This window comes from Panthera leo, chromosome E2, assembly GCF_018350215.1.
Source record: "Panthera leo isolate Ple1 chromosome E2, P.leo_Ple1_pat1.1, whole genome shotgun sequence".
Taxonomy (NCBI): domain Eukaryota; kingdom Metazoa; phylum Chordata; class Mammalia; order Carnivora; family Felidae; genus Panthera; species Panthera leo.
Window position 1 is genome coordinate 9,933,302 of NC_056693.1, and position 28,000 is coordinate 9,961,301.

General features: G+C 58.3%; 2 protein-coding genes and 1 long non-coding RNA gene across 7 annotated transcripts in view; 1 reads left to right on the forward strand and 2 right to left on the reverse strand.

Moving 5' to 3' along the window:
• Positions 1-141: 141 nt before the first annotated feature.
• On the reverse strand, positions 142-4,682 carry LOC122208449. Its single transcript, XR_006197234.1, has 3 exons — positions 4,609-4,682; positions 2,591-2,799; positions 142-357 (listed from the first exon to the last, which is right to left on the reverse strand). It is a non-coding gene; the product is annotated as an uncharacterized LOC122208449 (long non-coding RNA).
• An 11,698-nt stretch (positions 4,683-16,380) lies between these two features.
• On the forward strand, positions 16,381-27,095 carry MEIS3 (Meis homeobox 3). Of its 4 annotated transcripts, none has more exons than XM_042918141.1 (13): positions 16,381-16,527; positions 18,148-18,329; positions 18,502-18,661; positions 18,756-18,806; positions 19,767-19,817; positions 20,005-20,154; positions 22,447-22,558; positions 22,746-22,894; positions 23,798-23,874; positions 24,092-24,150; positions 24,258-24,341; positions 24,702-24,764; positions 26,688-27,095. In XM_042918141.1, the coding sequence occupies exons 1-12, from the start codon at positions 16,516-16,518 to the stop codon at positions 24,749-24,751; spliced, it is 1,137 nt and encodes a 378-aa protein (XP_042774075.1). In that variant the 5' UTR covers positions 16,381-16,515; the 3' UTR covers positions 24,752-24,764; positions 26,688-27,095. The 4 variants fall into 4 exon arrangements, with proteins under 4 accessions (XP_042774075.1, XP_042774077.1, XP_042774074.1 ...); XM_042918143.1 differs by having other exon boundaries at positions 20,056-20,154; XM_042918140.1 differs by lacking the exon at positions 16,381-16,527 and having other exon boundaries at positions 18,089-18,329.
• DHX34 (DExH-box helicase 34) overlaps positions 24,477-28,000 on the reverse strand; it is a 38,736-nt gene continuing 35,212 nt past the window's right edge. Inside the window, exon 19 of one of the 2 annotated variants that reach the window (XM_042918136.1) lies at positions 24,477-24,616. In XM_042918136.1, the coding sequence (XP_042774070.1) occupies positions 24,591-24,616 (26 nt within the window). In that variant the 3' untranslated portion in view covers positions 24,477-24,590. The remainder of the gene's footprint in view (positions 24,617-28,000) is intronic. The other variant, XR_006197047.1, reaches the window with a different exon arrangement.

Below are 28,000 nucleotides of genomic sequence, written 5' to 3' on the forward strand. Positions count from 1 at the left end.
TGGGTGGGTGGGAGGGTGGGACTGGGGCCAGGGGGTCTGGGTGGGCATTTTTAACCTTGGAGGCCACCCATCTGTTGGTAGGCCATCTGCATTTTCTTACCGTTGTTTCCTGCCCAAAGGACACACTTGGGGTGTGCGGAGTGCTGCCCACTTCTTGGGACCCTGAGGATCACCCTGCAACCCCCGTAACACCCTGCTTCCCACAGGTTTTTAGCGTCCTATCGTCCTGTTGTGCATCACCCCAACATCCCAGACCTGTTACCCACTCCCCTTTCTCTACTCCTAGCTCATCAGCACCGGTCGTTGTCTCTTCTCTGTGATTTCTGTACAAGTTGCCATAAAACTTTGAAATTCTGCCTGAAACAAAACAAAACAAAACAGCCTTCTCGCGAGGAGTTGGGATTCTAGAGGAGGGAGCTCATGAGGTCTCTGGGATTTGGGCAACTGTGAAATAGACCAGGTACTCTGGGTCTTTCCATGCAGGACACCCACGGGCACCAGCCACGCCCAAAAGTTCACACCAGCTTCCCGTAGCCACGCCCCCACTCGCCACCCAGTTTGCCTAGCCACGCCCCCACTCCTCGCCCCCGGGAGCTTTCCTAGCCACGCCCCCATTCCAGGAGCCACCAACTATTCCCTTTCACTGAGCATCTTGGGAACACAAAAGAGGAGGACCCAGATTTGCCTGATCAGAGGAGCTGGGGTTGATGGGAGTTTCCCGAATAAAGCGAGTAATTTTCTCAGAATCCTGACATAGGAGGAGGGGTGTGTGTGTGTCCAGGTGAAGGGCACAGCCTATGTAAAGGTGTGCGGACTTGTGAGTTACCGGCTTTTTCATACTCCTGCAAGAGGGTTGCACGAATGGAGTATGGGGTGCATGAGGGTGGGGAGTGGAGAGAGCCCAAGAGACCTTATCAGCCACTCTCGGGAGCTTCGAATGTATCCCAAAAGCAAAGGGGAGCTTTGGAAGGGATTTAAGGGGGACGGGGGAGGGAGGGCAGGCAGTTGATGTGGTCTGATTTACATTTTCCCACTTGCCTTCCGGCTGCGTGTGAGACCCCGAGGCTGCGAGATCAGGGAGGAGGCTGGGGCGGCCAAGGAAGGGTCCTGGAGTGGGGGCGGGGGGGGGGGGGGTGGAGGTGAAAGGGGGTGGTGGCTCGAGATAATGGATCAGGCTGGATGGGAGGGTTCGGGGAGAGCGCACAGGCAGGGCCCTGGCAGGAAAGAGAGAGTGCACCCAAACGGAATAGCCAGGGAGAGTTTAACGAAAGGGCTATTTTAGGGGATTAAGGGGAGGGGGCCAAGGTCAAGGAAAACAAGCTCGGGGAAGGTGCAGTACCCGGGGCCAGCAGTAGAGGGAGCAGTTCCACCACCCCAGCTTGAAGGCTGAATTGTGAGCTGAAGCTACTGAAACTTGAAGGGGTGGCTAGAGCGGAGGCCCGGGGTATGGGCAGGGACAGCCCACACCCGAGAGACGGGGGAGGGGGGGGGAGGGGGGGGGTGGCTGGAGAGTGAGCACCCCAACCCGACCCTCCTCCCACCCACCAGTCTCCGGCCGGTGCCTTCCATTGGCTGAACTCCACCAGAAGCCAGAGGTCAACAGGTGGTGCATAGACGTCAGCCTCTTGGGACACAGAGCGGGTGGACAGTGGGTCCGGGAATTGGGGGGGGGGGGGAGGGGGCCGTGGTGGAGAATTTGCCACAGAGGCAGTGAGGTTTCTCCTGGGTTTGGAGAATGAAGGTGGGGATAAGTCTGGGGAACAGGTCTGGAGAACTCGCTGGGTACAGGTGAGTACATGCTGAGGGTGATGCCTAGGGGAACATCCAGAGACATCGGGGAAGGCGGGGGGGGGGGGGGGGGGCGTCCTGGAGCTCAGGGGAGGGGGGGGGGGTGTGCTTGACAGGGGCTTGGGATTTGTGGGCAGTGAGGCATCACCAAGCCACGGAGGGGGTGGGGCACAAGGAACGCGGGAGACCCGCCGGGGGGTGGGGGGGAAGGACCCGCCAGAGAGGTAGGTGGGAAACCGGCGGACTGGCTCCACCTGAAGCCGAGGGGAGAGCGTTTCCAGAATGAGGGCGTGGTTGACGGAGTGAAAGGTGGGGAAAGATGAGCAGTAGAAAGCGACCTTGGGATTTAGGACTGGACCGGAGCAGTTCGGTGGAGGGTGTGGGGCAGCAGGCGGGCCGATCTAGAGTGAGGGGGAGGGAGTGGAAGTCGGGGAAACTGAGGCAGAGCATGTAGACCACGCTTTGGACAACCTTGTAGAGAAAGAGGGGGTTGCTGGAGGAAGATAGGGGCGTGAGCGGACTTTCCCCTCCAAGGTGGGAAGGGGTGTGGAGCAGGAGGGCATTGAATGCCGGGGCATAAGAGCATCTCACGTTCCTGAGGCCCACAGCAACGGGTAGCGATGGAGAGTCCACGACGCCAGGCACTGTGTCGGGTCCTCCTGCGGACCGTCCCCCTTCTACCGGCGCAGGAAACAGGCTCGGAGAGGGGAAGCAACTTGCCCGAAGTGTCACGTCTAGAAAGGGCGGGGACGGAGGTGGCTGAGGCCCAGAGCGCCACAGGGGACCAGGACACCTATCTTACCCGGCAAGGAAATGGGCGAGCCTGGCGGCAGGAAGCTAAGGTCTCAGCTTCAAAGAGAGGCACATCCAGGGCTTGGGACGTGGATGTGACGAGGGACGTGATGATGCTGCGAGTTCCACGGGAGTCAGCTCGTGAGGGATCTACGTGAACTGTCACGGAAGCCAGCAAGAGCACAAAGATTTCCTCTCTCGGTGCCTCAGTCCCCGCATCTGGAAAATGGGGATAATAATAATAATAATGGGGCTGATGATACAGGGGTGTATTAACTTATCTATATTTTTTAGAATAATACCCAGCACATAGTAAGAACTCAGTAGATGGAAACGTTATACTTTCTGGGTATTTCCAGCTTGCTCACTTTCTTAGTTCATGTTCTTTCCCCTCACCCCGGGCCTCCTTTTTCCTCCCCACCCCCCCAACTCGCAGACCACAATCCCCATCCCAGAAAAGCCTCAGGACAGAGCGACGCAGACTCCCTGCAAACCGGCTGTGCCCTTTTGAGTCTCCGTTGCTAAAACCCAAACGCAGGGGAGACGAATGGGGGGATATCCCCTCCTCTCCCTCTAGCCCCCCAATTCTCTAATTCACTTCACCCAGCACCTGCCCGCTCTGCGCCTGGTGCTCTGCTGGGGCCACTGCAGGGACCAGAAATGTCCCTGGACCCTGCTCTCGGCCGGCTCACAGAGCAGTGGGGGACACAGGCCGAGCAGGGTGGAAAAGGTGGCGGTCAGGTCGGGGACCCGTGAGTGGAAGGGCTTTGGAGCAGGACGCAGACGGCACCGATCTGGGGGGGCTGAAGGCGTGCAGGGTGTAGGGAAATGGCCGAGGGGTGGCGCGGGACTCTGGGGCCAGCCGAGGCGAAAGCCCGAGGGGCAAGGCGGGGTGTGGGGGGGTGAGGAGGGGGTTGAGTGACTTCCAGAAGCCAGAGAGGAGGGCCATCTGGAGAGGGATGCCCCCCCTCCCCAGCTGTGGCTCCGGTATAGGCGTGCTACCGACCCACACCCGTGGGGTGGGGCGGGGCCGGTGGGAGCTGCCACTGGGGGGGTGGGGGGTGGGGTGACGGCCCTGACCTCGCTCCAGCCCCTCCACTGGCTGGGCTCTACAGGAGTCATAGGACGGAGAAGCCTTGGACGCGTTCCATTAAGCCACGCTGGGGTAGACTGAATAACGCCCCCCAACGCACACTCACACGCACGCACACGTCCGCACGCTACTCCTGAGACCGCGTGGACACTATGTTCCCTTAAACCGCAAGAGGGACTTTACAGATGTGATTAACGGCGACATCTTACCGAGCGGACCTTCCCCTTGACGATGTGCGTGGGGTCTCAGTGCAACCGCAAGGGTCCTCCGAAGAGGGGAGGTGGGGGGGGGGGGGAGGGCGGTGATCACCGTAGGACATGGGACAAGGGAAGCGGAGGTTGGAGTCACCGGGCAGTGCCACCAGCCGAGGGACCCCGGGCGCCCCTGGCCTCTCCCCTCGAGCCTCCGGAATGAGCTGCGGTGGCCTTGACTTGAGACCTCTGGCCTCCAGGATTGTAAGAGAATAAATGCGTGTCGTTTGAAGCCCCTGGGCTGGTGGTAATGCGTTAACAGCAGCAACGGGAACCGAACACAGAGACCCGCCGAAGCCTTCTGCTGCCACCTCCCATCTCTCCGGACCTCAGGCACATGAGCATGTGGTGGAAATTTCTTTTCTTTTTATGTTTGTTTAGTTTTGAGAGAGACAGGGCGTGAGCGGGGGAGGGGCAGAGAGAGAGAGGGAGACACAGAACCCGAAGCAGGTTCCGGGCTCCGAGCTGTCGGCAAGGAGCCCGACGCGGGGCTCGAACCCAGGAACCGCGAGATCACACAGGACCTCGGCCCAAGTCGGCTACTAAACACACTCACTATGTTTTGGCGGTGTTTCCAGGCTCGAGAGTTTGCATCCTCTAGAAAGAAGCCTCGGAACCCACTTTCCCAGCCTCCTTTACATCCAGGGCACAGACATGTGAGTTGGATTCCCCAAACTGACTCACCAGCAGGAGTCCTGAATTCCAGAGGAGCACCTTGCAAAGGGGGCTCCTTATGGGTTCCACGTAGCTGGTGAGGACAGTGTGACACAGGCATCCTGTGACTTTGGGGGGGGAGCTCACTGGCTGTAAGGAGCACAGACACAGAGGCAACATCAGCACTGCGGGGCAGGGGGAGGGGCAGGTGCAGTTACATCATGGTCCCAGGAGCAGGTGCAAAGGTGGGGGGGGGGGTGCATCTAAGACAGAGGTTTTCAGGGATCATGGAAGCAGCTTCCTTGTCAGGTCACTTCTGGGCGTGGTTTGGGGCTCTCTTTCTGGAAACAGCCTCATGCGTGGTTCTCCAGGCCACTCCATGCTCCCGTGAGCCACTCGTATCCTTTTTTTTTCCCCCATAAATTCCATATGGTAAATTGTATTAGCATTAGTAAATTTGATTTGCTTTCCCGGTGGGAAAATTGTACCTTCCTGCCCCTTTGAATTCAGGAGTGGCCAAGTGACTTGCCTCAGCTAAAGAAAGAGGGCAGAGGTGATGTGTGACCCTCCTGGGTAGAAGCTTTTAAAGCCAGTGCGTGCTCAGCCATGCCTCTTTCTCCTCAGCCATGGTGACGGCGTAATGTAGACACTAACAGCCCAGGGTCCCAGAGTGAGGGTGTCGTGCAGCCAGCTTGCCGTGGGCTTGTAGCTTGATCGGGAAATAAATCTGGGGCACCTGGCTGGCTCAGTCAGCAGAGCATGCATGCGACTCTTGATCTCAGGGTCATGAGTTTGAGCCGCACGTTGGACAGAGAGATTACTAAGAAAAAGAAGGGGGAGTGCCTGGGTGGCTCAGTCGGTTAAGCATCTGACTCTTGATTTCAGCTCAAGTCATGATCCCAGAGTCATGGGATTGAGCCCTGAGTTGGGCTCTGCACTGAGTGTGGAGTCTGCTTAAGATTCTCTCTCTCTCTCCCTCCCTCTGCCCCTCTTCTCTGCTCAAACGTGCTCTCTCTCTCTCAAAAAGAAAAAGAAGAAAGAAAGAAAGAAAGAAAGAAAAGAAAGAAAGAAAAAAAGTGAAAAGAAAAGGGAGAGAAAGGAAGGAAGGAAAGAAAGAAAGAGAGAAAATGAAAGAAAGAAAAGATTGAGAGGAAAAAGGAAGGAAGGAAGGAAAGAAAGGAAGGAAGAAAGAAAAGAGAACGAAAGAAGGAAAGAAAAGAGAAAAAAAAGGAAGGAAAGAAAGAAACGAGTGAAAAGAAAAGAAAGAAAAAGGAAGGAAGGAAAGAAAGAAAGTGAAAAGAAAGGAAAGAGAAAAAGGAAGGAAAGAAAGAGACAAAAAGAAAGGAAAGAAAGAAAAGAAAGAAAAAGGAAGGAAAGAAAGAAAGAAAAGAAAAAAGGAGAGAAAGAAAAAAAGAGTGAAAAGAAAAGGGAGAGAAAGGAAGGAAGGAAAGAAAGAAAAGAATGAGAGGAAAAAGGAAGGAAGGAAAGAAAGGAAGGAAGGAAGGAAGAAAAGAGAACGAAAGAAGGAAAGAAAAGAGAAGAAAAAGGAAGGAAAGAAAGAAAAGAATGAAAAGAAAGAAAAAGAAAGGAAGGAAAGAAAGAAAGGAAAGAGAAAAAGGAAGGAAAGAGACAAAAAGAAAGGAAAGAAAGAAAAAGGAAGGAAGGAAAGAAAGTGAAAAGAAAGGAAAGAGAAAAAGGAAGGAAAGGAAGGAAAGAAAGAGACAAAAAGAAAGAAAGAAAAGAAAGAAAAAGGAAGGAAGGAAAGAAAGAAAGTGAAAAGAAAGGAAAGAAAAAGGAAGGAAAGAAAGCGACAAAAAGAAAGGAAAGAAAGAAAAAGGAAGGAAAGAAAAAAAGAAAGGAAAAAGGAATGAGAGAAAGAAAGAAAAAGAGTGAAAAGAAAAGGGAGAGAAAGGAAGGAAGGAAAGAAAGAAAGAGAAAAGAATGAGAGGATAAAGGAAGGAAAGGAAGGAAGGAAGGAGGAAAGAAAAGAGAAAAGAAAAAGGAAGGAAAGAAAGAAGTGAAAAGAAAAGAAAGAAAAAGGAAGGAAGGAAAGAAAGAAAAAGTGAAAAGAAAGGAAAGAGAAAAAGGAAGGAAAGGAAGGAAAGAAAGAGACAAAAAGAAAGGAAAGAAATAAAAGAAAAAGGAAAGAAAGAAAGAAAAGAAAGAAAGAAAGAAAGAAAGAAAGAAAGAAAGAAAGAAAGAAATGTTTATTTCCGTCGGCTGAGAGATTTGGGGGATGTTTGTTACGGCAGCATCACACGGTCTAAGCTGACGTGTACACTCGGCTTCTGTGGAACCAGTCACCCTCGGCCGTGTGCACCCAAGACCACAGACAGGTGCTCAGGGAACAGACTACATGAGGATTCTCAAGCCGGAGTCTGCAGGTACTGAGACCAGCGGACAGGTTTCGGGAACTCTCTGCGCTTGCCTACAAACGGCACACGCGGGACCGTTTTCCCAGGACGGGGCTTGTAACCAATCCGGACTTTCGGATCGGTTAAGGACTCGAGAGACTCAAAGATGTCGGTCCTGGAGTCAGACGGCATGGGTTCACATCCCGGCTCTCCCACTCGCAAGCTGGGCCACCTCGAGCAAGTTACTTAACCTCTCTGGGCTTGTCTCTTTGCAAAACAGAGCTGCTAATTGCCTAGAGAAGGAAGTACGTGTGAAGTGAATAGTGCCCGCAGGATGGCCCTCATCCCCTTGGCTCAGGATGGCTCACCTCCGTGACACCGTTCCAACCGGAAGGACGGAGTCGTCACGCTTAAAATCTCAGGGGATGTTTCGGGGAAAAGTGGGAGAGCGGATGTCGAGGCACCGTGAGCAACGTCTAACGCAGAAACCTTGGAGGAAGCCTGCCCAGCGGTTTCCGGGAAACTCTGACCGATCAGAACGGTGGTGCGGGATGAAACCGACCCCGAAATTAACGCCCAAGGGTCCTGGACCCGTGACACCTGCTGTTCTGAGATCGAGGCCCCCAGCGGGACCCGAACTCGTCCTCGCCCCCATCTTTCCAAACGCCCCCCCGCCCCCCGCCACCGCCCCGAGTGCTTGGCCTGTTTCTCCCCAACATTCTAGCCTGTTTCCCCCCAAAAGACCTTCCGCCTAAAACCCCACCCCAACTGCCCCGTGTCCTACTCCTCACCGCGGTTCCCTGAGCCTCCAAGCCCCCTGCCCTGCTCGACTCTTGCTACGTTAACAAGCCACTCCCAAAACTTACTGGCTTGAAGCAACGGGTGAGTAGCATCTCCCACAGTTCCGGGGCGACTTAGTTCTCGTGGGCTCTGTGGCTTGACCTGGGTGGTCTTGGCTCGGGGTCTGTCCCCGGACGGCGGCCGGGTGTCAGCTGGGGTCCCAGTTATCTGCAGGCCCCGCGGGGCTGGCGTCTGAGGTAACCCACGCGTGTGGCTCAAAGCCTCGCCGGGCCTGCGGCCGGGAGCCCGTGACTTTCTCGACGATTCCTTGGCCTCGTGTCCCTGCACTTCTGTCTCTCCCCGTGTCTCTGTCTCCAAAGGTCTCCGTCTCTCTTCCAGCGGCCCCCACTCCTCCCCGGGGTGGCCCAGACCGACCTCTCTCCGGCGTGGCGGCGGCCAGGTTGCAAGAGAGGCACTGTAGAAGCCACCACAATGGCTCGCGTCACTTTCGACTACATTCTGTCGGTCAAAGCCGGTCACAAGATTGCCGCGGGGGGAACGCAAGCGGATGCCGCCTCTTGATCCGTGGGGCGTGGGCATAAAGAGAGTCGAGGGATGGTTGGTGGCCACTCGTGGTAGGCTGAATACTGTCCCCCAAAGAGAGCCGCGTCCCGACTCCATGAATGTCACCTTATAGGACAGAGAAGGATTTTGCCGGTGTGACTCAGTAAAAGGATGGGGGGGGGGGGCGGGGAGGGCTCCTGGGGGGGCTCAGCCGGTTAAGCATCTGACTTAGGCTCAGGTCATGATCTTGTGGGCTCTCGAGGTCGAGCCCCGCATCGGGCTCCACGCTGACGGGGCAGAGCCTGCTTGGGGTTCTCTGTCTCCCCCTCTCTCTGTCCCTCCCCTGTTTGCACTCTCCCAAAAATAGACAAACAAACAAACAAATACAAGGTCTTGAGACGGGGAGATCACCCTGGATGATCCAAGTGAACCCTAAACGCAGTCACGACCTCCTTGTAAGAGACAAGCAGAGGGAGCTTAGACGACACACGGAGGAGGTGGGCAAGCGGAGACGGGGGGGGGGGGGGGGGGGGGGGGGGGGGGGGGGGGGGCGGGAGAGATTTGCGGACGCCGGCCTTCAAGATCGGGGTGATGGGGCCACAAGCCAAAGAACCCCGGAAGCCTCCAGAAGCTGGAAGAGCCAAGGAACGGGATTCTCCCCTCGAGCCTCCGGCGGGGACGCGGTCCCGCCGCCCCCTTGGTTTTGGCTCAGAGACCCATCTGGGAATTCTCGGCTTCCAGAACTGTGAGAGGACAAAGCCGTGCTGGTGTAAGCCCCCAGGGGGTGCTATTTGGTGACGGCCGCTGCAGGAAGCTGACGGGCCATCTCTCCAGCTAATTCACCAGCGCCCCTTGTCCTTGTGGTCTGTGTATCTCTACACCTCGAACGCATTGCTTTTGGATTGCGATAAAAACGCACGAACGTTTACCGTCTGAACCATTTGCAAGCGCACAATTCAGCGACACTTGGTGCATTCACCACTACCTGCTTCCAGAACTATTTTTGAGAGAGAGAGAGAGAGAGAGGCGCGCGCGTGCGCCAGCGGGTGGGGGAGGGGCAGAGAGAGGGGGACAGAGGATCCGAAGCGGGCTCTGCGCTTGATGTGGGGCTCGAACTGGTGAACCGCAAGATCGTGGCCTGAGCCGAAGTCGGACGCTCAACCGACCGAGCCACCCAGGCGCCGTCGACTCGAATCCACTTCCTGTCTCTGTGGATTTGGCTCTTCTGGAGATTTCGGATAAAAGGCATGGGGTTTTGGGGGATCCATCCACGTGGTGGCAGGCGCCAGTAGAACTTCATTCGTTTTTATGGGTAAATACTCTTCCGTGGCACGAACACACCGCGTTGTGGTTATCCGTTCATCAGCTGATGGGTGCCACGTCTTGAACTCTTTTTTTTTTTTGTTGCTGTTTGTTTCTTGGCCATGGCTCCCACGCTCGCAGCGCTGGAGGCTGGGGAGGTCTCCTCGCGGGGGGTCCTCCCGAGAAATGGGACCGACAGGTTCCAAACGGAACCATCTATATGCAGACACAGAGATAGGCTTGTTTTAAAGATTTCCTTTTTAAGGAATCTCTGCACCCAACGTGGGGCTCGAACTCACAACCCCGGGGAGCAAGAGTCGCTCACTGCACCAGCGGGAGCCAGCCAGGGCGCCCTGATAGGTTTATTTGAAAGAACTGGCGGGGTTGGGGGGGGGGGGGGATGGGCTAACTGGGGAAGGGGCATGAAGGAACCTACTTCCGAAATCACTGTTGCTCTATACGCTAACGAACTTGGATGTAAATTTAAAAAAAATAAAAAAATAAAACAAGTTAAAGTCACATGTATATATGTGAACTGAAAAAAATAAAAATAAATAAATTAATTAATTAATTAATTAATTAAAAGATGAAAAGTAAAAAAAAAAATTAAAAATAAACATAAAAAAGAAAAGAATTGGCCCATGTGATTGGGAGGGGTGGCAAGTCCAAAGTCTGCAGGGCAAGTCAGAAGGCTGGAGACCCAGGGAAGCAGTGACATTGCAGCTCAAGCTGGGGGGCAGTCTGGAAGCAGATTTCCCACCTCCTCCGGGGGGGCCTTCGGTCTTTCTCTCGTGAGGCCTTCAACTGATGGGGCGAGGCCCACCCACATTATGGCCGACACTCTGCTTTACTTCAAGTCAACTGACTTAAATGCTAATCTCATCGGAAAAAACACCTTTCGCAGCCAGTGTTTGGACCAAACAGCTCAGGCACCACAGCTGGCCAAGTGGGCAGATGTAATTCACAGGGGATCTCTCTCTTCCCTCGCCCACCCTCTGGGCCCACCCCCCACGTCCCTGCCTGGCCGCTGTCTGAGGCTGGGCTCCACAGAAGCCGGCCCAAGTCAAGGAGGAGAGGCGAGGGGCTTATCCGGGAGGTGATTCCAGGAGACACTGGAGGGAAGGAAATCGTGAAGGGTGTGTTGATGGGCACGTCTCCCCCTGTGGGCACACAGGGTCTTAATCCTGCTGGGACCACTCAGGAAGGGTGTGGAATGCTCTCTGGGGTGCCCAGCCTCAGGGTGAGGAAAGTGGGGGTGTTTATCTCCTAACTCTGGGCTTCTTCCGGGACTTGGCCCCCGGCTCCTCTTGCCTTGGCCAGAGACTGCACTCATTGCGGGCTGCAGGTGGCAGCGTGGGGACAGCTGTTGGGTCACAGCACAGCCACGGGGCCTTCCGCCTTCCCTCGTCCAGTGGGGAAATGCATGGGCACCCAGAGGGGAGACATGACCATCCCTCCAGGCCCCTCCTCGGCCCCTGCTGTCCCCCTGAGGACTGAAGTCGGGGAGACCTTCCGGGCCCTCGAGGCTGGGGGGAGAGAAGGGGTGGCCTTCCTGGGCCTCACTGTCTCCCAAGGCGCCTTCTCCCTTGCTCCCCCCGCCCCCCACTGCTGGCCCCCCTTCTGTGCTGCCTTCTCCCCGCAATTTTCTCCCAGGAGGCAGAGGGAAAGCAATGTCAAGGATGATGGATTGAAAGGGCCAGGTGAGGTCAGTAGAAGAGGGACCACAGGGCTGGAAGGGAAGGGGAACAGAAAAGAGGAGGGGGCCACGGACAAAGCAGAGACAAAGACAGAAGGCGACGGGAAAGTGGGCTGGGAGAGGGGGGATCCCGGAGACTTTAAAATGCAGCGCTGAGGGAGGTGGGGGGGGGGGCAGGTCGGGGTGAGGGAGCCACAGAGACAGAGACGGGGGGGAGAGACTGAGAGGGAGAGTAAGGATGAGAGACAGAGAGAGATGGGGACAGGGAGACAGAGAGATCGTCCGGACAAAGAGAGACAGAGAGAGAAAGGAAAGGCTGGAGGGAGAGACACCCAAGACGGCCAAACGGACAGACAGACACACACACACACACTCAAGACAGGGAGGCGTGTGGTGAAAGAGAGGGAGCCGGGGGGGGGGGGGGGGGGGGGGGGGCAGAGGGAGAGGAGGAGGGAGGGGGGGAGGGGGAGGAGAAGGGCAGGGACGAGACCCAGAAAGCGGACACTTAGACACAGAGAGAAGCTGGCAGAGAAAAGCCGATTGGAAGGAAAAGGAGGGAAGGGGAAGGGACGGAAAGACAGGAGTGGGGTGGGGGGGGGGCGGGAGTCGTGGCCAGCGCCCCTCCCCCGCCTGGGTCAGGCTGGTCCTCCGGTGGCCTCTGCCAAGCCATGGCTAATGGTATGATTGCTTGGCGGGGCGGCAGGCGTCAGTGACAAATGAGCCGCCCGAGTCGCCAGCTCCAGTGATGGATGGGCCCGGGAGGCGGGCGGAGGGGGTGGGCGCGGGGAGGGGGGCCTGCAGCCAAGATAAATGTTTCCCTCTCCCGGAGCCACGCAGGGGAGGCTCTGGGGATTCGGGCGATGCATCGGTGAAGGGCCCGGGAGGAAGGGGGGGCGGGGGTGAGGGAGACACAGAGGAAGGCAGAAAACCCAGGGCCGCGGGGGGGGGGCGGGGGGCGCAGGAGGACAGGAAAAGAGAGAGGTGAGGACACAAAGGCCGAGAGGACAGCAGTCCCCAGAGACAGAGAGAGAGGGCACAGGGGGAGACAGAGAGACCATCCAGAGACAGGGGGCCGCAGAGACGAAAAGATGGAGGGAGAGACATCTGACCCGCGCCCAAGACAGAAGCGGAGACCCAGAGAACCTTCTTGTAGGATCCCTTCAACCCCGCCCTGAGCAAGGACACAGATCCTTGCAGAGCGTCCGAGAGCGAGGAAGGAGGGAGAGAGCGGGAGAGACAGACGCTGAGCTGTTGCCGGAGGGGAAACTGAGGCAGAGAGCTTGTAGGACCACAACAGAAGACAGAGGGGCCCTCCCTCGATTCGGAGCTGATCGTGGGGATGGCTGGGGGCCCCTGGGGATCCCAGCCGCCTGTGGGCAAAGCCCCCAGAGAGGACCGAGCCGAGGGGGAGGGTCCTCCCAGGGCTCGGGGCTCACGTGGGGGGTCCGTGCCCACCCTGAGATGCAAGCACCCAGACCTGCACGCTCCCTGGGGGGTCCAGATGTCGCCCTCGGAGGTGCAGCCCACGGGGCCTGAGGTCAGAGGGCGATGGGACTGGAGTGTGTGTGTGTGTGTGTGTGTGAGAGAGAGAGAGAGAGACAGACAGACAGACAGACGGACAGGCCGGGGGCAGGGCAGTGAGATGACGGCAAACACTCCTCTCTCCTCCTGCCAACATCTTCCCCCTCTCTTTAATTAAAAAGATTTTTGCCCAAGAGTCAAAGACCCTCTTCCTCGTTTGTGGGACTGGAGCGTCCCTGAGCTCAGAGGAATGGAAAAAATGGCTCTTGTCTCTGTCCCCTCTCCGTTCTCTGTCCCCGCCTGGGACCCCCACCCCTGTCTGTAGCTCAGTCCGGGCACCCCCCCTCCCCCACTCGCTCCCGTCTCTTTCCGGGGCTGTTTCGGGCCAAGTCACACCCCTCACTGGCCTCACAGGGACACCCCGCCCCAGTTAGGACGCACTCCCCACTGGGGCTGTCACATCAGGTCACTCTTTTTGTTTTCAGGATCAGCCTGGGGAGGAGACCTCGGCCTCCCGCCTCCCCAGGAGCAAGGCGAGGCTGGGAGCCCAGACCCCTGCCTGGCTCCCCGACCCCTGAACCTCAGCTGAAGGCAGGGGAGGGAGGCGGACAGACAGAAGAGCTTTGCATCTTTAATTAAAAAGTGATTTAAATTAATTTTCTGCTCCAAAACCCTATCTGGGGGGCGGGGTGTGTGGCAGTGATTAAAAGCCTTTGGGCCCCTTGGCTTCCGCCTCCCTTAAAGGGCCAGCGTCACCCAAGGGAAGTTGCGAGGGGCAGCTTCAAGGGCAGTGAGCCTGGCACAGGGGACCCCTGGCACAGGGGACCCCAGGTTCAGCCAACGCCCCGGGGGGCTCGGCTCTCCCTGGTTTAACCATTTCGCTTGCATCCTTTCCCCCCCAAGCCCGTTGCCCACCCAGCAGATGGGGAGACTGAGGCTTCAAGAGAGAAGGGTCGGAGGTGGCTCTGGACCCCAGGTTTCCTGGAGGAGACCAGAGGTGGCCAGGCGGGAGGGCCGTGGCGTGCCGAGAGGGGTCCAAGGACAAGTCAGGGACCCAGAGACAGACAGGGTCAGAGATCCCGTGTAGGACAGAGAGAGTGAGGGCTCGGGAGAGAGTGATGGAGGGTTCTGGGTTGCAGCTGGGCCCTGGGGCAGTGGGGGGAGAGGAGGGGACCTTCCCAGGGGCGAGGGGGCCCGGGCCATGGTCCTCGCCCTCCTCAAAGCCCTCCGGCTGGGAAGTTCTGCCCCGATTTCTCCTGCTGTAACTCCAGCTGTCTCGCCCCTGCCCGCGGCCTGGGTGGTTTGGTTTCATTTCCACCAGCCAGGAGGACGGAGAAGCGGACTGCGGCAGAGCAGAGCTGTTTATGAGGGTCATAAAAATATCCTTAGCGAGCCCAGCGGGGGTGCTGCCTCCAACCCTTTCCCAGGCCCCCCCTCCCTGGATCTCTGTCCCCTGCCCCCAAGTTTCTGCCCCTTCTGCCTGGATCTCATGTCATCTCGTTTCTCCCTCGTGCTGTCTCTCGGGAGTGACGGTTGGTAACTTTTGGGGGTCTAGTATCCCCCTTTGTGACAACAGGAGGAAAACAACGGGGCCGTTTCCCTGGGAAAGGAGCACACAGGCCCGAGCCCCACCGTTGACAATTTCAGGGAGTTCACGGGCCTCCTGACACCCATTCGTTCATCCCCCGGGGAATCTGAGGACAACCAAGCCAGCGAGACAATGAATCCCAGGTGTCTCTCTCCTGCCCTCCCTGGCCTCCTCACTTCCTCCGCCACGCCAGGCACATTCCTGCCCCAGGCCCTTTGCACCTGCTGTTCCTCTGCTTGGGGTGATCTTCCCTCCGAGGTGCACACGCCTCCCGCCGTCACCTTCTTCAGGTCTCTGCCCAGATGTCACCCCCTCTGAGGCCCTCCCCGTCCAGCTTACACAATCTCCTCTGTCCTGCTTTCTCTCAGAACACTTGTCACCTCCGGGCATTATTCTACACTTAGGCATCTACTTACTGGTCTGTTCTCTCTCTCCCTCGCCATCGCCGATAGAACGGGAGCTCCAGGAAGCCAGGAAGTTTGTCTTTTCCCCCTGTTATGTCTCCAGAAAACCACCCAGCACACAGTCGGGGCTCGGTATTAATTTCGGTCGCAGAAACCTGCTATATCTCATTAGAACACTAGTTGCAAAGGCTGTCGGGGTCCCGGATCCTCCAGGAATCCGATAAAAACTGCGGGCCTGCTCTCCGAGATATGTGAGCAGCACATGATTTAGCCTTAACTCTGGAGAATCCACAAACTGAGAGCGGGGGTGGGGGTGGGGGTGGGGGGGGCCGTCCTGTAAAAGGCAGGGGTCGAAAATGGGCGGGGGGGGGGGGACAGAGGGATACCCCCAGGCCTGCACACACCCGGTGCCCGGGCTGACCCTCTGATGGTCCAAGGCCCAGCCTCGGTGTGTACAAAGTCCCGCGGACCCACAACCCCGAGACTCACCATATTCAGAGACAGAAACAGCACTTGGAAATCTTAAACACACCCGCATCCCCAGGCATGGGCCCACAACCAGACACACAGACACAGCCGGGGACACGCGCAAGCGCGCACACACACACACACACACACGCACACGCAGATGGCCTCACACCCGGGCACATGAGCATCCCTGTCTCCCAGGGGAGGGAAGTTAGGGGGCCCAGAGCAAGAAGAGAAACTAAAATATGGGGTCCTCTCCTCGGTCTGATCTGTCTGCTAGAGAGAGAGAGAGAGAGAGAGAGGCAGGCAGACGGACAGAGACAAAGAGAGGCAGAGACAAAGAGACAGAGAGACAAAGAGGGAAGGACATGGGGAGAAAGCGAGAGCGGCGGGCGGACGCGGGGGGAGCGCGGCGCCGGCCCCCCCCCCCCCGGGCCGGAGCGGGGAAGGGCGGGGAGCGCAGGGAACCGGCCGACGGACAGAGACCTGTGGCGGCCGCCGGGCGGGAGGCGGAGGAGGCCCGGGCAGGGGTGGGTGGGGGGGGAGAGGGCGCCGCGGAGTGGGGCGGGCCGGGGGACCGGCGACCCGGGGAGACCCCGACACAAAGGCGGCCCCGGGAGCGGCGGCGGCGGCGCGGGGGGAGGGGCCCGGCCGCCCCCGCCCGCCCCGCCCGCGGCCCAGCCACCGGCGGACAGCGGGTTAAGCATCTCGATGTGGAACTTCCGGATGTGACCGCAGAGAGAGGGAGAGACCGGGAGAGACCGGGAGACGGGGAGAGACCGAGCGGCCCCGCCGCCAGCATCACCCTCCCCTCCCCCGGCCCGCCGCCCCCTCCCCCGCCCGGGGCCCCCTCCCCGCCCCACCCCCGCGCGCCCCCCACCCCCGCTCCCCCCTCGGCATTCCCCCCCCCCCCTCCGCCAGCCCTGCCGATCCTCCCGGGCCCCGGCGGAGGGAACTGGGGGCCCGGGGAAGGGGCCTCGGGCGACCGCCCCCCCGCCCCACTCACCCCTTCCCTCGCCGGCATGAGCCCCTCGCCGTGACCCCCGCGGTGGGGAGGGCGCCCGGGGTCCATGCTCGCAGCCTCCGCGCTGCCCGGCGCCGGCCACTGACGACGGTGGGGGTGGGGGGGCCGGGCCCCCAGCCTCCTGCCCCACCCCCTGGCGTCGGCACCGCGGCCCGTCGGGGGCCGCTGCCCCGGGCTGCGCCCGCCCCGCCGGCCAGGCCCTGGAGGGACCCGGGAGCCGCCGCCGGCGTCAGCCCATGGCCCGGAGGGTAGGTCTGAGGGCGGGCGCCCGGCGCCCCAGCCCCGCCGCGCACCCCAGCCCTGCACCGCCCCCGCCCCGGCGCTCCGGCCCCCGTCGGCCCATCCCGCCCTCTCCTCCACCTCTTTCTCTGCCTCCCCTGCCTGTGCCCCGGGTCTCCTCCTGTCTCCTGTCTGCCCCGGCTCTCCCCTCTCTCCGCCCCCGGGTCTCCCGCTCTATCTCAGGTCCTTTATCCTACCCCTTCCTTCCTCTTCTGCCCCCCCCCCCCCAATCCTTCCCCGAGGTCTACTTTTGTTCCAAGTCCTCCTGAGGGGTCGGGGTGGGGACAGTGCTGGGAGAAGGGGTGGGGGCGGGGGGTCTGGCCAGGCCGGGCTTCCATGGTCCGTGGTCCTGGGGATGGGGAGATCAGAGGAGACGGGCGAGGAGGTGAGTACGCACCTTTGGGGGCGGAGGGGGTGGGAACACGCAGGACGGAAGACCCTTACTGCACATCTTAGGATGCGCGAGGAACCGCGGGGAACAGTCGGGATTCAACTTTGGGGCTCAGGAGAAGTTAGGAGAGGACGACGAAGAGAAAGACGGAGAGAGGGACCCACGCACGCAGAGCCTGGCATCCCGCAGGGGCCAGGGCGCCCCACGGCAGGAACGCTCGCGCGCCTCTGAGTCTCTTGGCCTCTTTGAGCCTCAGTCTCCTCCTGCCCAAGGAGAGGGTTTGGCCTGAGTGGCTTAAGGTCCCTCTGGCCCCCGCCGCGCGCGCGCGCGCGCGCGCGTGTGTGTGTGTGCGCGCGCGCGCTTCTGTAATGACAGTCGTTCTCCTTGCGGCGGGTGGCACCGGTGGGTTTGCCGCGGTTGCGCGGGGTTACACTCGGTTCAACAAGTGTTTACGGAACGTGTGCCTGGCGCTGTGCTCCGTGCCTCCGTCGCCCATGCACGCATGCGCGGAATGTCTCGGTCGCTCATTCATTCGCTCACCCACTCAGTCCTGGGCCTTGGCGGGAGGGGGTAGGTTCATAGGCGGGGTGGGGTGTGACACGTTGTTAAGGGACACTCAGATGTGCATATTTGACAACTGTGTATACATGCATAAATGATGTGCTGCTTTTATGCGAAGGGTCCCGGAGTGAGCCTCTCTCTCTCTCTCTCTCTCTCTCTCTCTCCCTCTCCCTCCTGTATCTCCTCCCCTCCATCCCTCTTTCCTCACCTCTGTCTCTGTCTTGCATCCTGCCCCCAGACTCTCTCTCGGGATCTCTCCACGGCTCTCTCCCCTCCTCCCTCCTGTCCCTGCTCTGGGAGGAGCTGACAGTTACCAGCCAGCTGATCCCTGACCCCCACCCTCACCCTCAGACCCGAGACCTGGGTCAGTCTCTCTCCTCTGGACCCTCCTGCCCACACACCAAGAATCTCTGACGGGACATTCTCACAGACCAGGGGTATAAGGGAAGACCCTGGGACAGGGCTCTCAGTCCCAAAGAGACAGCCCCGTGGGACATCCGGGGCCCAAGGCGGCTGGGCTCAGACACAGGGAAAGAAAGGGCTGGTTCCTGAGGGCAGGGAGAGCATCTCCTGGGTGCCAGGGTAGGGAGGTTTCCTGATGCCTCCCTGGGGCTCTCTCCCTCTCACCTCCCCCCAGTACGATGAGCTGCCTCACTACCCAGGCATCGTGGACGGCACTGCAACCCTGGCTGGCTTCGCAGAGGCAGTGGCCGCGGCACCGAGAGCCCCCGGGCCCTATGGCCCACACCGGCCTCCCCAACCCCAGCCCCCGGGCTTGGACAGTGATGGCCTGAGGAGGGAAAAGGACGAGATCTATGGGTGAGTGGGGACAGCTCTCGAGATGCGGGCCCCCTCTTCCGTGTCTCTGACTCTCTCGCGCTGTCTTGATCTCTCCATCTCTTCCCCTGGGTCTCCTGTCCTTCTCCCAGGTGCTCTGTCCTCCGCAGGCCCCTGGCCTCCCCTCATGAGCCTTCTCTCCTGCTTCCCCTAGACACCCGCTCTTCCCGCTGCTGGCCCTGGTCTTTGAGAAATGTGAATTGGCCACGTGCTCGCCCCGAGACGGGGCCGGGGCTGGGCTGGGCACACCTCCAGGCGGTGACGTCTGCTCCTCTGACTCCTTCAACGAGGACATCGCTGCCTTTGCTAAGCAGGTAGGCACCCCGTCTGCTCTGGGCCAGGAGAGCCAGTGAGGAGAGGAGGGCTGGAGACAGGACGCACCCTCTCTGGCTTCTCTCTTCCTTCCAGGTCCGCTCCGAGAGGCCCCTCTTCTCCTCCAACCCGGAGCTGGACAATCTGGTGAGATCTAGGCCCTCCCCAACGCTCCCTCCTCCATAGGGGTCTCCTGTCCCTCCCTCCACAGCCCTGGGGTTCGTTGTGGGAGCGGAGAGGAGATCACCTGACCCCCTTTCCCAAATAGTGATCATTGTTGCCCGTTCACAATGACTATAGCCAAGAGTTTGAGAATGGGGACCGATGGCCTGGGTTCAAGTCCAAGCTCTGCCACTCACTAGTTCTGTGAACCAGGGCAAGTAGCTGCGTCTCCTTGTGCCTCAGTTTCCTAGCTAGTAGCAATTTCTATCTTGTAGGGCTGTTGTGAGGGTATAATGAGCTAAAAAGAGTCAAGCACTTAGATCAGTGCCTGGCACTGAACAGAGACTCAATAGGCATTGGCTGTTCTATCAGTCAGGATGAGAACCTACCCCAAAATGAGGGCAGGGACTTGGCTGCGAAGGGGAGAGGAGAGAGGAGAGAAAGGAGAGGGAGAGGGAAGGAGAAATACCCTGGCCTCTCTCTTCCTTTTGGTTTCCAGCTCCCGCCGGGGCTTCCTATTGGCCGAACCCTTTGGCAAAGGAGTCTGGGAAATGTAGTTCGCAGGCAAAGGGTGGGACGTAGAGCAGGGGACAAGATGGGGTATTTCCATTATAGCGTACGTTCCTTCTCTCCTCTTCTGATGGATCCTTTCCTGTCTCTGCTCCTCTTGCTTCTCTTCCTTTGTCTCTGACTCTCTAACATTCCATCTTCCCGTAATTCTGGGTCTCTGTCTCTGTTGCTCTCTGCCCCTGTGGTTCTGTCTCTCTCTGTCTCCCTGTCCTCTGTCTCTGTCATTCTATCTCATTCTTCCCGTTCCTCTATCTCCTTTTCTCTCCTTTCTCCTCCTCCTCCTCCTCTCGTCCTTCTCCCTCCTTCTCTCTCTTTCTTCCCCTGCTCCTTCCCTCCCTCTCCCCCCTCCCCGTCCCTTCCTGTCTCCTTCTACAGATGATACAGGCCATTCAGGTGCTCCGGTTCCACCTGCTGGAGCTGGAGAAGGTGAGTGCTTCCCACTCCCCTCACACCCTCGCTTGTCCCCCCCCCCCCCATCCCTGCTCTTCTCGCCCCCTCCACCCCTCCTTCAGGCTCTCTGCCCACTGGAGTTGGAGGCGAATGCTGCCCCCGTCCCTGTACACCCCAGCCCTGGCCCCCGGGTGGCCCCCCCAGTACCCCGGTGCCCCCCCAGGTCCACGACCTGTGCGACAACTTCTGTCACCGCTACATCACCTGCCTCAAGGGAAAGATGCCCATCGACTTGGTCATCGAGGATCGGGATGGCGGCTGCAGGGAAGATCTCGAGGACTACCCGGCCTCCTGCCCCAGCCTCCCAGATCAGGTGGGCCGGGGATGGGGCACCAGGCGTCACCCCGCGACCAAAGCCGTGAGCAGGCACAGCTGGGCTACAGCGTGGGGGCGTGCACACCACCCAGACTCAGCCACAGTCAGACACGCGGGACCACAGGGCTCGTGCCCCCCGGCGCGGCGGCTACACAGACCGGGACCCGGCCGGACGACGGTGCATGCGCGCGCACACACGCACAGGCACACACTCGCGCCAACAGACCACCCATAGACTCGGCGACACCCACACACCCTACCAACACCCGCGACGGTTATACCACATGATACTTGCACCCGGATACAGGCACCCGGCCACAGCACAATGACACAGACCCAGGCGTGCCGCACGCAGCAGACACAGACGGGCCCCGAGGACCCTCTGCCCCACAACTCCTAATCTGCACCTGCTGAGCAAGAGCCCCACGGCTGCGGGGCCAGTTACAACCCATTCAGAGACCCAGCCATGTCCCGCGTCTTCGCACAGCCTCCGATGCACACCCAGGCCGATCATCCGGCCCCACAGAGTCGCAAAGCCGCCCGTGTCGTAATCCACACACGCTGTCTCGCAGACGGGACAACCGGCCGCTCGAACAACATCCACAAACTTAGAACACTGGGGCCCTGTGATAGTCACACACAGCCAGCTGGCCGTCTCAAAGAGTAATGCAGCCATGCTCCCATCCTGTCGCGTGTCCCAGCTGTGCCCATGTAACTCGCAGCCACGCCACAGCCGCCCCCTCTCCGGGGTCAACCGTCCCATCTCGGGCAGGGACGCGAGCACACTGACGCGTGCCACACCACAGTTTCAGGACCGCTTCAGGCACACCGATGTGGGTGCTCACCCCAGCATCCCATCAGATCTGGGGCTACCCCTGGAGCCGCGCTCAAAAGCCTTCAGACTGATGATTCTCCAGTTTGCATGCCCGCCCGCAGTGCGCTCGAACGCACAATTCCAAACGCAGACATACCAAACCCTCAGAAACCTTCTCTGAGCGGCGGCGTCCCCAGCTCAGCCCCCGCAGGACACAGAGGACGCGCCCACACTGGGCCGTTTGGGGAGGGACTGTTTACAAAGCAGCGAGCGGGGTCAAGGGCAGTCGGTGGGGCAGGTGGGGGTACCCTGGGGGTTCAACAAGAGCTGAACCCACCCAACCTGCCTCCCAACAATTGAACTGATCCCTCAAACCAAATGCCAAAGAGGTCTTGATTCGGTCTGTGTGGGTGGGTCCGCCTCCTGGGACGCAGAGTGGCGGTGGGGGTGGTGAGGGTGCATCCAAGGCATTCTCAAGTCCCTCCAAATGTGTCGGAGTTAGGACAGAGGAAGCACAACCCAGAATTTCCCTGATGGGCAACTCAGAGAACCGCCCCCCTCAATCTCTGAAAACTGGAAGTTGGTTTTTTGGTTTTTTTTTATCCCCCGTAAGTTTAGCGCAAACTCATTTCACAGCAAAATCTGACCTGAACTAACGAGGGGCTATTTATAGCCTTTATTTATTCCACTTCGTTAAATATTCATCCGTTTTGCTGCAGAAATGTTAATGAGTTTGATGACGAGGTGAAGTCCCAGACCCTAGGGGTGTTATGAAATACGCAGTGTGTGCACGGATTTACTGTCTAAAAACGTGAAGAGTTCTGGGGCGCCTGGCTGGTTCAGTCGGTACAGTATACGCGACTCTCGATCTCGGGGTGGTGAGTTGGAGATTACTTTTAAAAATGAATAAATAAGGGGCACCTGGGTGGCTCAACTGGTTGAGCGTCCGACCTCGGCTCAGGTTATGATCTCGCTGTCCGTGGGTTCGAGCCCCGCGTCGGGGTCTGTGCTGATGGCTCAGAGCCTGGAGCCCGCTTCGGATTCTGTGCTGCCCTCTCTCTCTGCCCCTCCCCCACTCACGCTCTGTCTCCGTCTCTCTCAAAAATAAACATTAAAAAAAAATTATAAAAATAAATAAAAATGTGAAACACTCTGAATTCTGAAACACTGCTGGCCCCCGAGGATTTCAGATAAGGTGCCCTAGATCTGTATAAACGCCTCTTCACCGGGTGATTGCTATGTGTCTTTATGTAAATTAACTCCTTGAGTCCTCACCCTGCTCTGCGAGGTGGGGAGAGTTTATTGTCTTCCCTTGAAGACACAGAGGCACAGAGAGGTGAAGCGACTTGCCCAAGGTCACACAGCCAGGAAAAAGGCAGGAACAGGCTCTATTTACACTCAGGGGTCCCAGCTCCAGAGCCCCTGGTCTCAGCCACTGTGCTACATTGGCGCTGACCTCCAACTCTTGTTTTCCAGAATAATACTTGGATTAGAGACCATGAGGACAGCGGGTCCGTACATTTGGGGACCCCGGGTCCCTCCAGTGGGGGCCTGGCCTCCCAGAGTGGGGACAACTCCAGTGACCAAGGTAAGAAGCCTGGCAGGTGGAGGACAAGTGTGGGAGTCAGTCTGAAGATTGGAGTTAGACAGCAAGTAGGACTTCCACGGGCACAAGGACGACTGGGGTGTGGAGCAGTCTCATGGGTGAGGGTTCTGGGTCTCTCTGGTACCCCCCCCCCCACTGCCCACAAGCACGGCATGCCTGTCCTCCCCAGGAGACGGACTAGACACAAGCATGGCCTCTCCAAGTTCTGGGGGAGAGGACGAGGAGCTGGACCAGGAGCGGCGGCACAATAAGAAGAGGGGAATCTTCCCCAAGGTGGCCACCAACATCATGAGGGCCTGGTTGTTTCAGCACCTCTCGGTGAGAGCCCCGGGCCCAGGGGCAGCGTGGGCGTAGAGAGGGAAGGCGGATGGCCGTGTGGAGACTGAGGCCCCGAGAGAGACCCCGAGATGGGAGATCCAGGCCCAGGGGAAATGTTGAGGGCGAACCTCAAGGGGAGGGGGACTGGCAGGATCAAGCATCCATGAGCGCTCCCTGTATGCCAGGTGCTTGCTGCTAAGGGCTCCGAACTCATTCAGTCCTGACCTCAACCCCCCACCCGTCTGTTCCCCCCACTCCCCTCCCCCCATCGGTCATCACCATCCGGCCAAAACAAAGCCTGCGAGGATAGGGCTGTGGGTGGCTCCATTGTGCAAAGGTCTTCCAGCCAGAAGTGGGTTCGGAAGCAGGTGGTTTGGCCTTAACCGGTGCGCCGCACTGTCTCGTGGGGAGAGCTGGGGGGGAAGGGAATAGAGACAGGAAGAGAGTCAGGGAGAGGCTGAAACAAAGAGAGAAATGGAGAGATGTGGGGTGGACTGGATCAGAGCAGGGTAGACACAGGGAGAGAGTCACAGGGGGACTGAGAGAGGGAGAGGGATTGGGACAGGGAAGGACACACACAGGAACCCGTGACAGAAACTCCGAGAGGGCTGGTGCTGGGCTCTGCCTCCTTTCCGGTGCTGGAACCCCCAGCTTCGGTCTCCCTAATGAAAGCTGGCCAATTAGCCTGTAATTGCTGGAAGAGGCGGGGGCGCTCACGGGCATAATTGCCCGAAGCTTGGCTTCTCCGCTTCCTTCCACTGGGCCTTGGGGGGAGCGTGGACCAGCTCAGACGAGCTTTCTCCTGGCCCTGCCCCAGCCTGGGCTCCCCATCCCCATGGGGCCAGGCCTTGGGGGGTCAGATGGCAGCTGGGCAGGCAGGGTGACTCTTGCTGGTGGCCACAGCACCCGTACCCCTCGGAGGAGCAGAAGAAACAGCTGGCGCAGGACACGGGGCTCACCATCCTGCAAGTCAACAACTGGTGAGTGACCTAGGAGGCCTGCGCGGTCCGTGGGCCCGCCCGGGGTGGGAGGCCGGGCGCTGTCCGCGGTGCTGACGGAGGCCGCGAAGCCCCTGGGAGCCTCTCGTCTCCCCTCGCCTGTCCCCTTCCTCTTTTCCAGCTCTGTCTCGGGTGTTCATTGCTGCCTCCCTCCTATTCCCTCTTTACACCTCCCTCTGTTTCCATGACCCCCTCCCAGGTTCATTAACGCCCGGAGACGCATCGTGCAGCCGATGATAGATCAATCCAACCGCACAGGTACAGGGAGAAGGCGGGGAGAGAGGGTCTAGTGTTCCCCGGGGAGTGTCAAGGCTGGGACCCGCACACCCTGGGGCTCAGCCTGCACCCCTCAACCTCCCTCGCAGGGCAGAGTGCAGCCTTCAGCCCAGAGGGCCAGCCCATGGGGAGCTATACGGAAGCTCAGCCACACATGACAGTCAGGCCTCCAGGTAAGGCTCCGCCCCTTAACCAGGCCACGCCCCCAGCACACCAGGCCCCTCCTCTAAATGATGATGCCCCACCTCTTGGGATTAACTTCAGGAATAGTACTTCATTCGCATAACAGTGGAGCTGGGGAGACAATTGTAGATTTCCAGATGCCCACCTTTTCTTAGCCGAATTCGCTTCTTCCAGGCTCTGCCCATCCATTGGAAGGCTCTACTTTTCCTCAAAGGACCAGTCCTTTCTTAAATGATGACTCAGTCGGTCTCGATAGATGGATCCCCTGGGGAAGGAGCAGGCAGGAAGGATTTAGGGGCATATGGAGATGTCTGGTGAAGAACCACTAACCCTCCTCTTTTGTCTTCCAGGGCCGATGGGGATGAGTCTGAACTTAGAAGGAGAGTGGCATTATCTATAGATTCAGGACAAGTGTAAGTGTCCAATGTCTAGGGGCACTGGGTTGGGGGTTGTGTGGCTCTCAAACCTTGGTAAGAACTCCAGATTCCAATATTCCTCCAACCCAGAGCAGGGTCAGCAGGGGTCCCTGAACTGAGGGTTCCCCAAGGCTTAGTGGGAAGATGATTCATCTGTCCATCCATCCATCCATCAACTCATTCACCCGTCTCTGTATTTATCCATCCATCAATCACCCACCTACACACTATCCATCCAAAATATATCCACTCCCTATCCATCCAACCACACATGCGCCCACTTATCCATGCATTCGCTCAGCTACCTACCTCCCCGTGATCCATCTACGCAGGCAACTACTACCTGTCTTCATCAGAAAATACATCTACCCACTCATCCACCCACCTCCCCATTGGTCCACCCACTCGCATATCCACCTAGAATGCATTCACCCACCTACCTTCTCCCCCATTCATCTGCCCACCTATCCATTTATACGCCTCCAAAATATGTTAAACCCTCGTTCCACATCCTGACCAGCCTCCGGTAGAATCCTGCTCTTGAGAAGATTCTGGGCTTGTGAGGAAGTGGACATCAGAAACGAATGACAGTCCAGAACAACAGCGAAAACAATATAACACAGCTTGCTCAGAGGAGGGAGACATCACTCATCCCTGAGATATTAGGAAATATTTTATAGAGGAAGTGACTTGTGGGTAGGGCATTGAAGGATGAATAGGGATCCAATGGGGAGGAAAGGGGGGCAAGGTAGTAGGGTGCATTCTTTTATGCTCCCAGGTCTTAAGACCTTACAGCATCTTCCCACTTAGTCTTCATAAAAACCCCAAATTTGGGGGCGAAAAATTATTCTTATTTCCATGTTACAGAGGAGAAAAGTGATGCTAAGAAGAGGTCACTTGGGCAGGTTCACTTGGCTCAGAAAAGCAAAGGGAACAGCATGTGCAAAGCCCCAGGGTTGAGAGGCTTCCTGGAATTTCTAAAACACAAATCAGATCTTGACTCTCTCTGTATTAAGACTCTGAAAGCCAGAGTCTTTAGCACTGCTTCATTCATTCATTCATTCATTCACTCATTCATTTAATGCACATTCTCTGAGCATTTCTGTACCCTGCCCCCATAGGGCTCACTGTCCAGTGGGGGAGACAGACCTGTCTTCAGACAGTGATGTCCCAGAGTGGGCAGGGCTGGAGTGACGGAACCCAAGAACTGAAGGAGCCCAGAGGGGGCATCAAACCCAGGCTGGGGGGTTCAGGGAAGACTTCCTGGAAGAGGGGACTTGGAGCTGAGACCAGGAGAATGGAAGGAGCGAGGCAGGAAAGGAGAGAACAGCATATGCAAAGGCCCAGGGCACTTAGAAGGCTCACAGCTATGAGATAGCACCCTGCTCCCCCCACCCAGTCACAGCCATGAGGGGAAGGGAGGACTGGGCTAGGCTTGCACTGGCAAGCTGGGTGGATGAGTAATGAACTCAGGTCCAACAGGAAGGCTGGGAGATGGGAGTGGAGACCTAGGAGGACTTAGGCATGGAGGGGCATGGGGACTGGAGCCCGGGAAGGAAAGAGGGACAGGTTTGTTCAGGGACTGGCAGTGGGAGGTCAGTGGGGGTCTCAGCTCTGCCCTGACCAACGGAGGACAGGTGTGGCCTGGTCTGAATGTCAGGAGAACCTCGGGGAGGTGAGGGGTCTTGGTCCGTCTCTCTCCCTGTCTTCCTTTCTCTTTCTTGGTCTTAATTGTCTTCTTGTCTCTTTTTACATCTCTGTCTCTATGTCTCCCTTTTCCATTTCTGTTCTGCTTCCCTCCCTCCCTCCCTCCCTCTGCATTTCTCTTGCTATGGGGCTGATGGGGGCTGCACAGAGGGGCTGATGTGGAGCCAGACCCCTCCCCACTTCCTGACTTGGCCTCTTGTCCCCTGTTCACAGACCCCAGCCTCCGGACTGTGACCGCCAGGCTCACACCTGGTCCCGGTCCCTGCCTGGCCCCCTGACTTCAGGACCCCACCTCCTAAGGCCCCCAACGCAATGCCTACCTCCCTGGGGCCCCGCCGGGACATGGGGGCCTGAGCGCCCACTCGAGGGGCTCTCAAGGACAAAGACAAGGCCTCCAGGCCCCGCGCCCCACATCTGCCCTCACCTCTGCCTCGAACCCAAGCTGAGATCCTGGGCCTGGGTCTTCAGAAGGTGGTGGTTGGGGATCCCCCTGCCTCCAGGCTAGAGAAGGGACTGGAGGTGGGCTGGGGCTGTCAGGGAAGGAGGGTCAGCTGGATCCGACATTTGGGAGAGGCCCCCTCACCCTCCAGCCCACTCCCTCCCCTTCTCTCCCCTACCTCCCTTCACTGATGTCTTCTACTTTTTTTTTTTTTTAATGATAAAGTCTTAAAAACAAAAAGCCACCGATCTGAGTTCTTGTGTCTCTTTTGAGATTCAAATACTCATCAATTTGAAGCACCTGAGTGACTATAATAATAATTGATACTCTCTCTCCCTCCCCGCCCCCTCCCGCTCTCTCCGCGCTCTCCTCCGGTGCTCCCACCCGTGGCTTTGTGGTTTAAAACACCAACTTCTTTTTTAGCTCATTATTCTATAGGTCGGTATACTACACTCTGCTGGGCGGTTCTTGGGATTTCAAAACAGGGCTCTCCTGTGTAGCATGGCTGGCGACAGGTCAGCAAGGGGGCTCCGCTGGCTGGCAGCGAGGCCACAGGAGTGACTGGACCTCACGATGACATTGATGACAAGGCGGTCTGGTTAACTGGACCCCAAGAGAGAACAGAAGGGCCCAAGGCCTCCTGAGGCCCTGGCTTGTGTCTGATACCTGGTTATCTTGGCCACAGGTCTCAAGACCGGCCCGGATTCAAGGGAGGAGAAGCAGCTTCCACCCCTTACAGGGCGGGGAAGGGGGGCTGCGAACTCACAGCACAAGCGATGGGGAGGAATGAAGAATTATGGCCGCTTTTGCATCCCTCTCCCACACTGTGGCTCACAGATGACTTTTCTTCGTCTGTCCCATGGGAGATAAATGCAGTTACCCAGAGTGGTCCTTGGAAACATGTATGTGTGGCCAACAGACCAGACTCCAGCCCAACGTGCCTGGGTTCAAATCCCTGCTCTGCCCCTTACCAGCCCCATGATACTCACTTGGAACACACAGACCTGAGCTTGGAAACATGAGGCCCTCAGAGGCCATCTCAAACCACCAGTCACTCAATACTCATCTTTTTTTTTTTTCTTAAGTT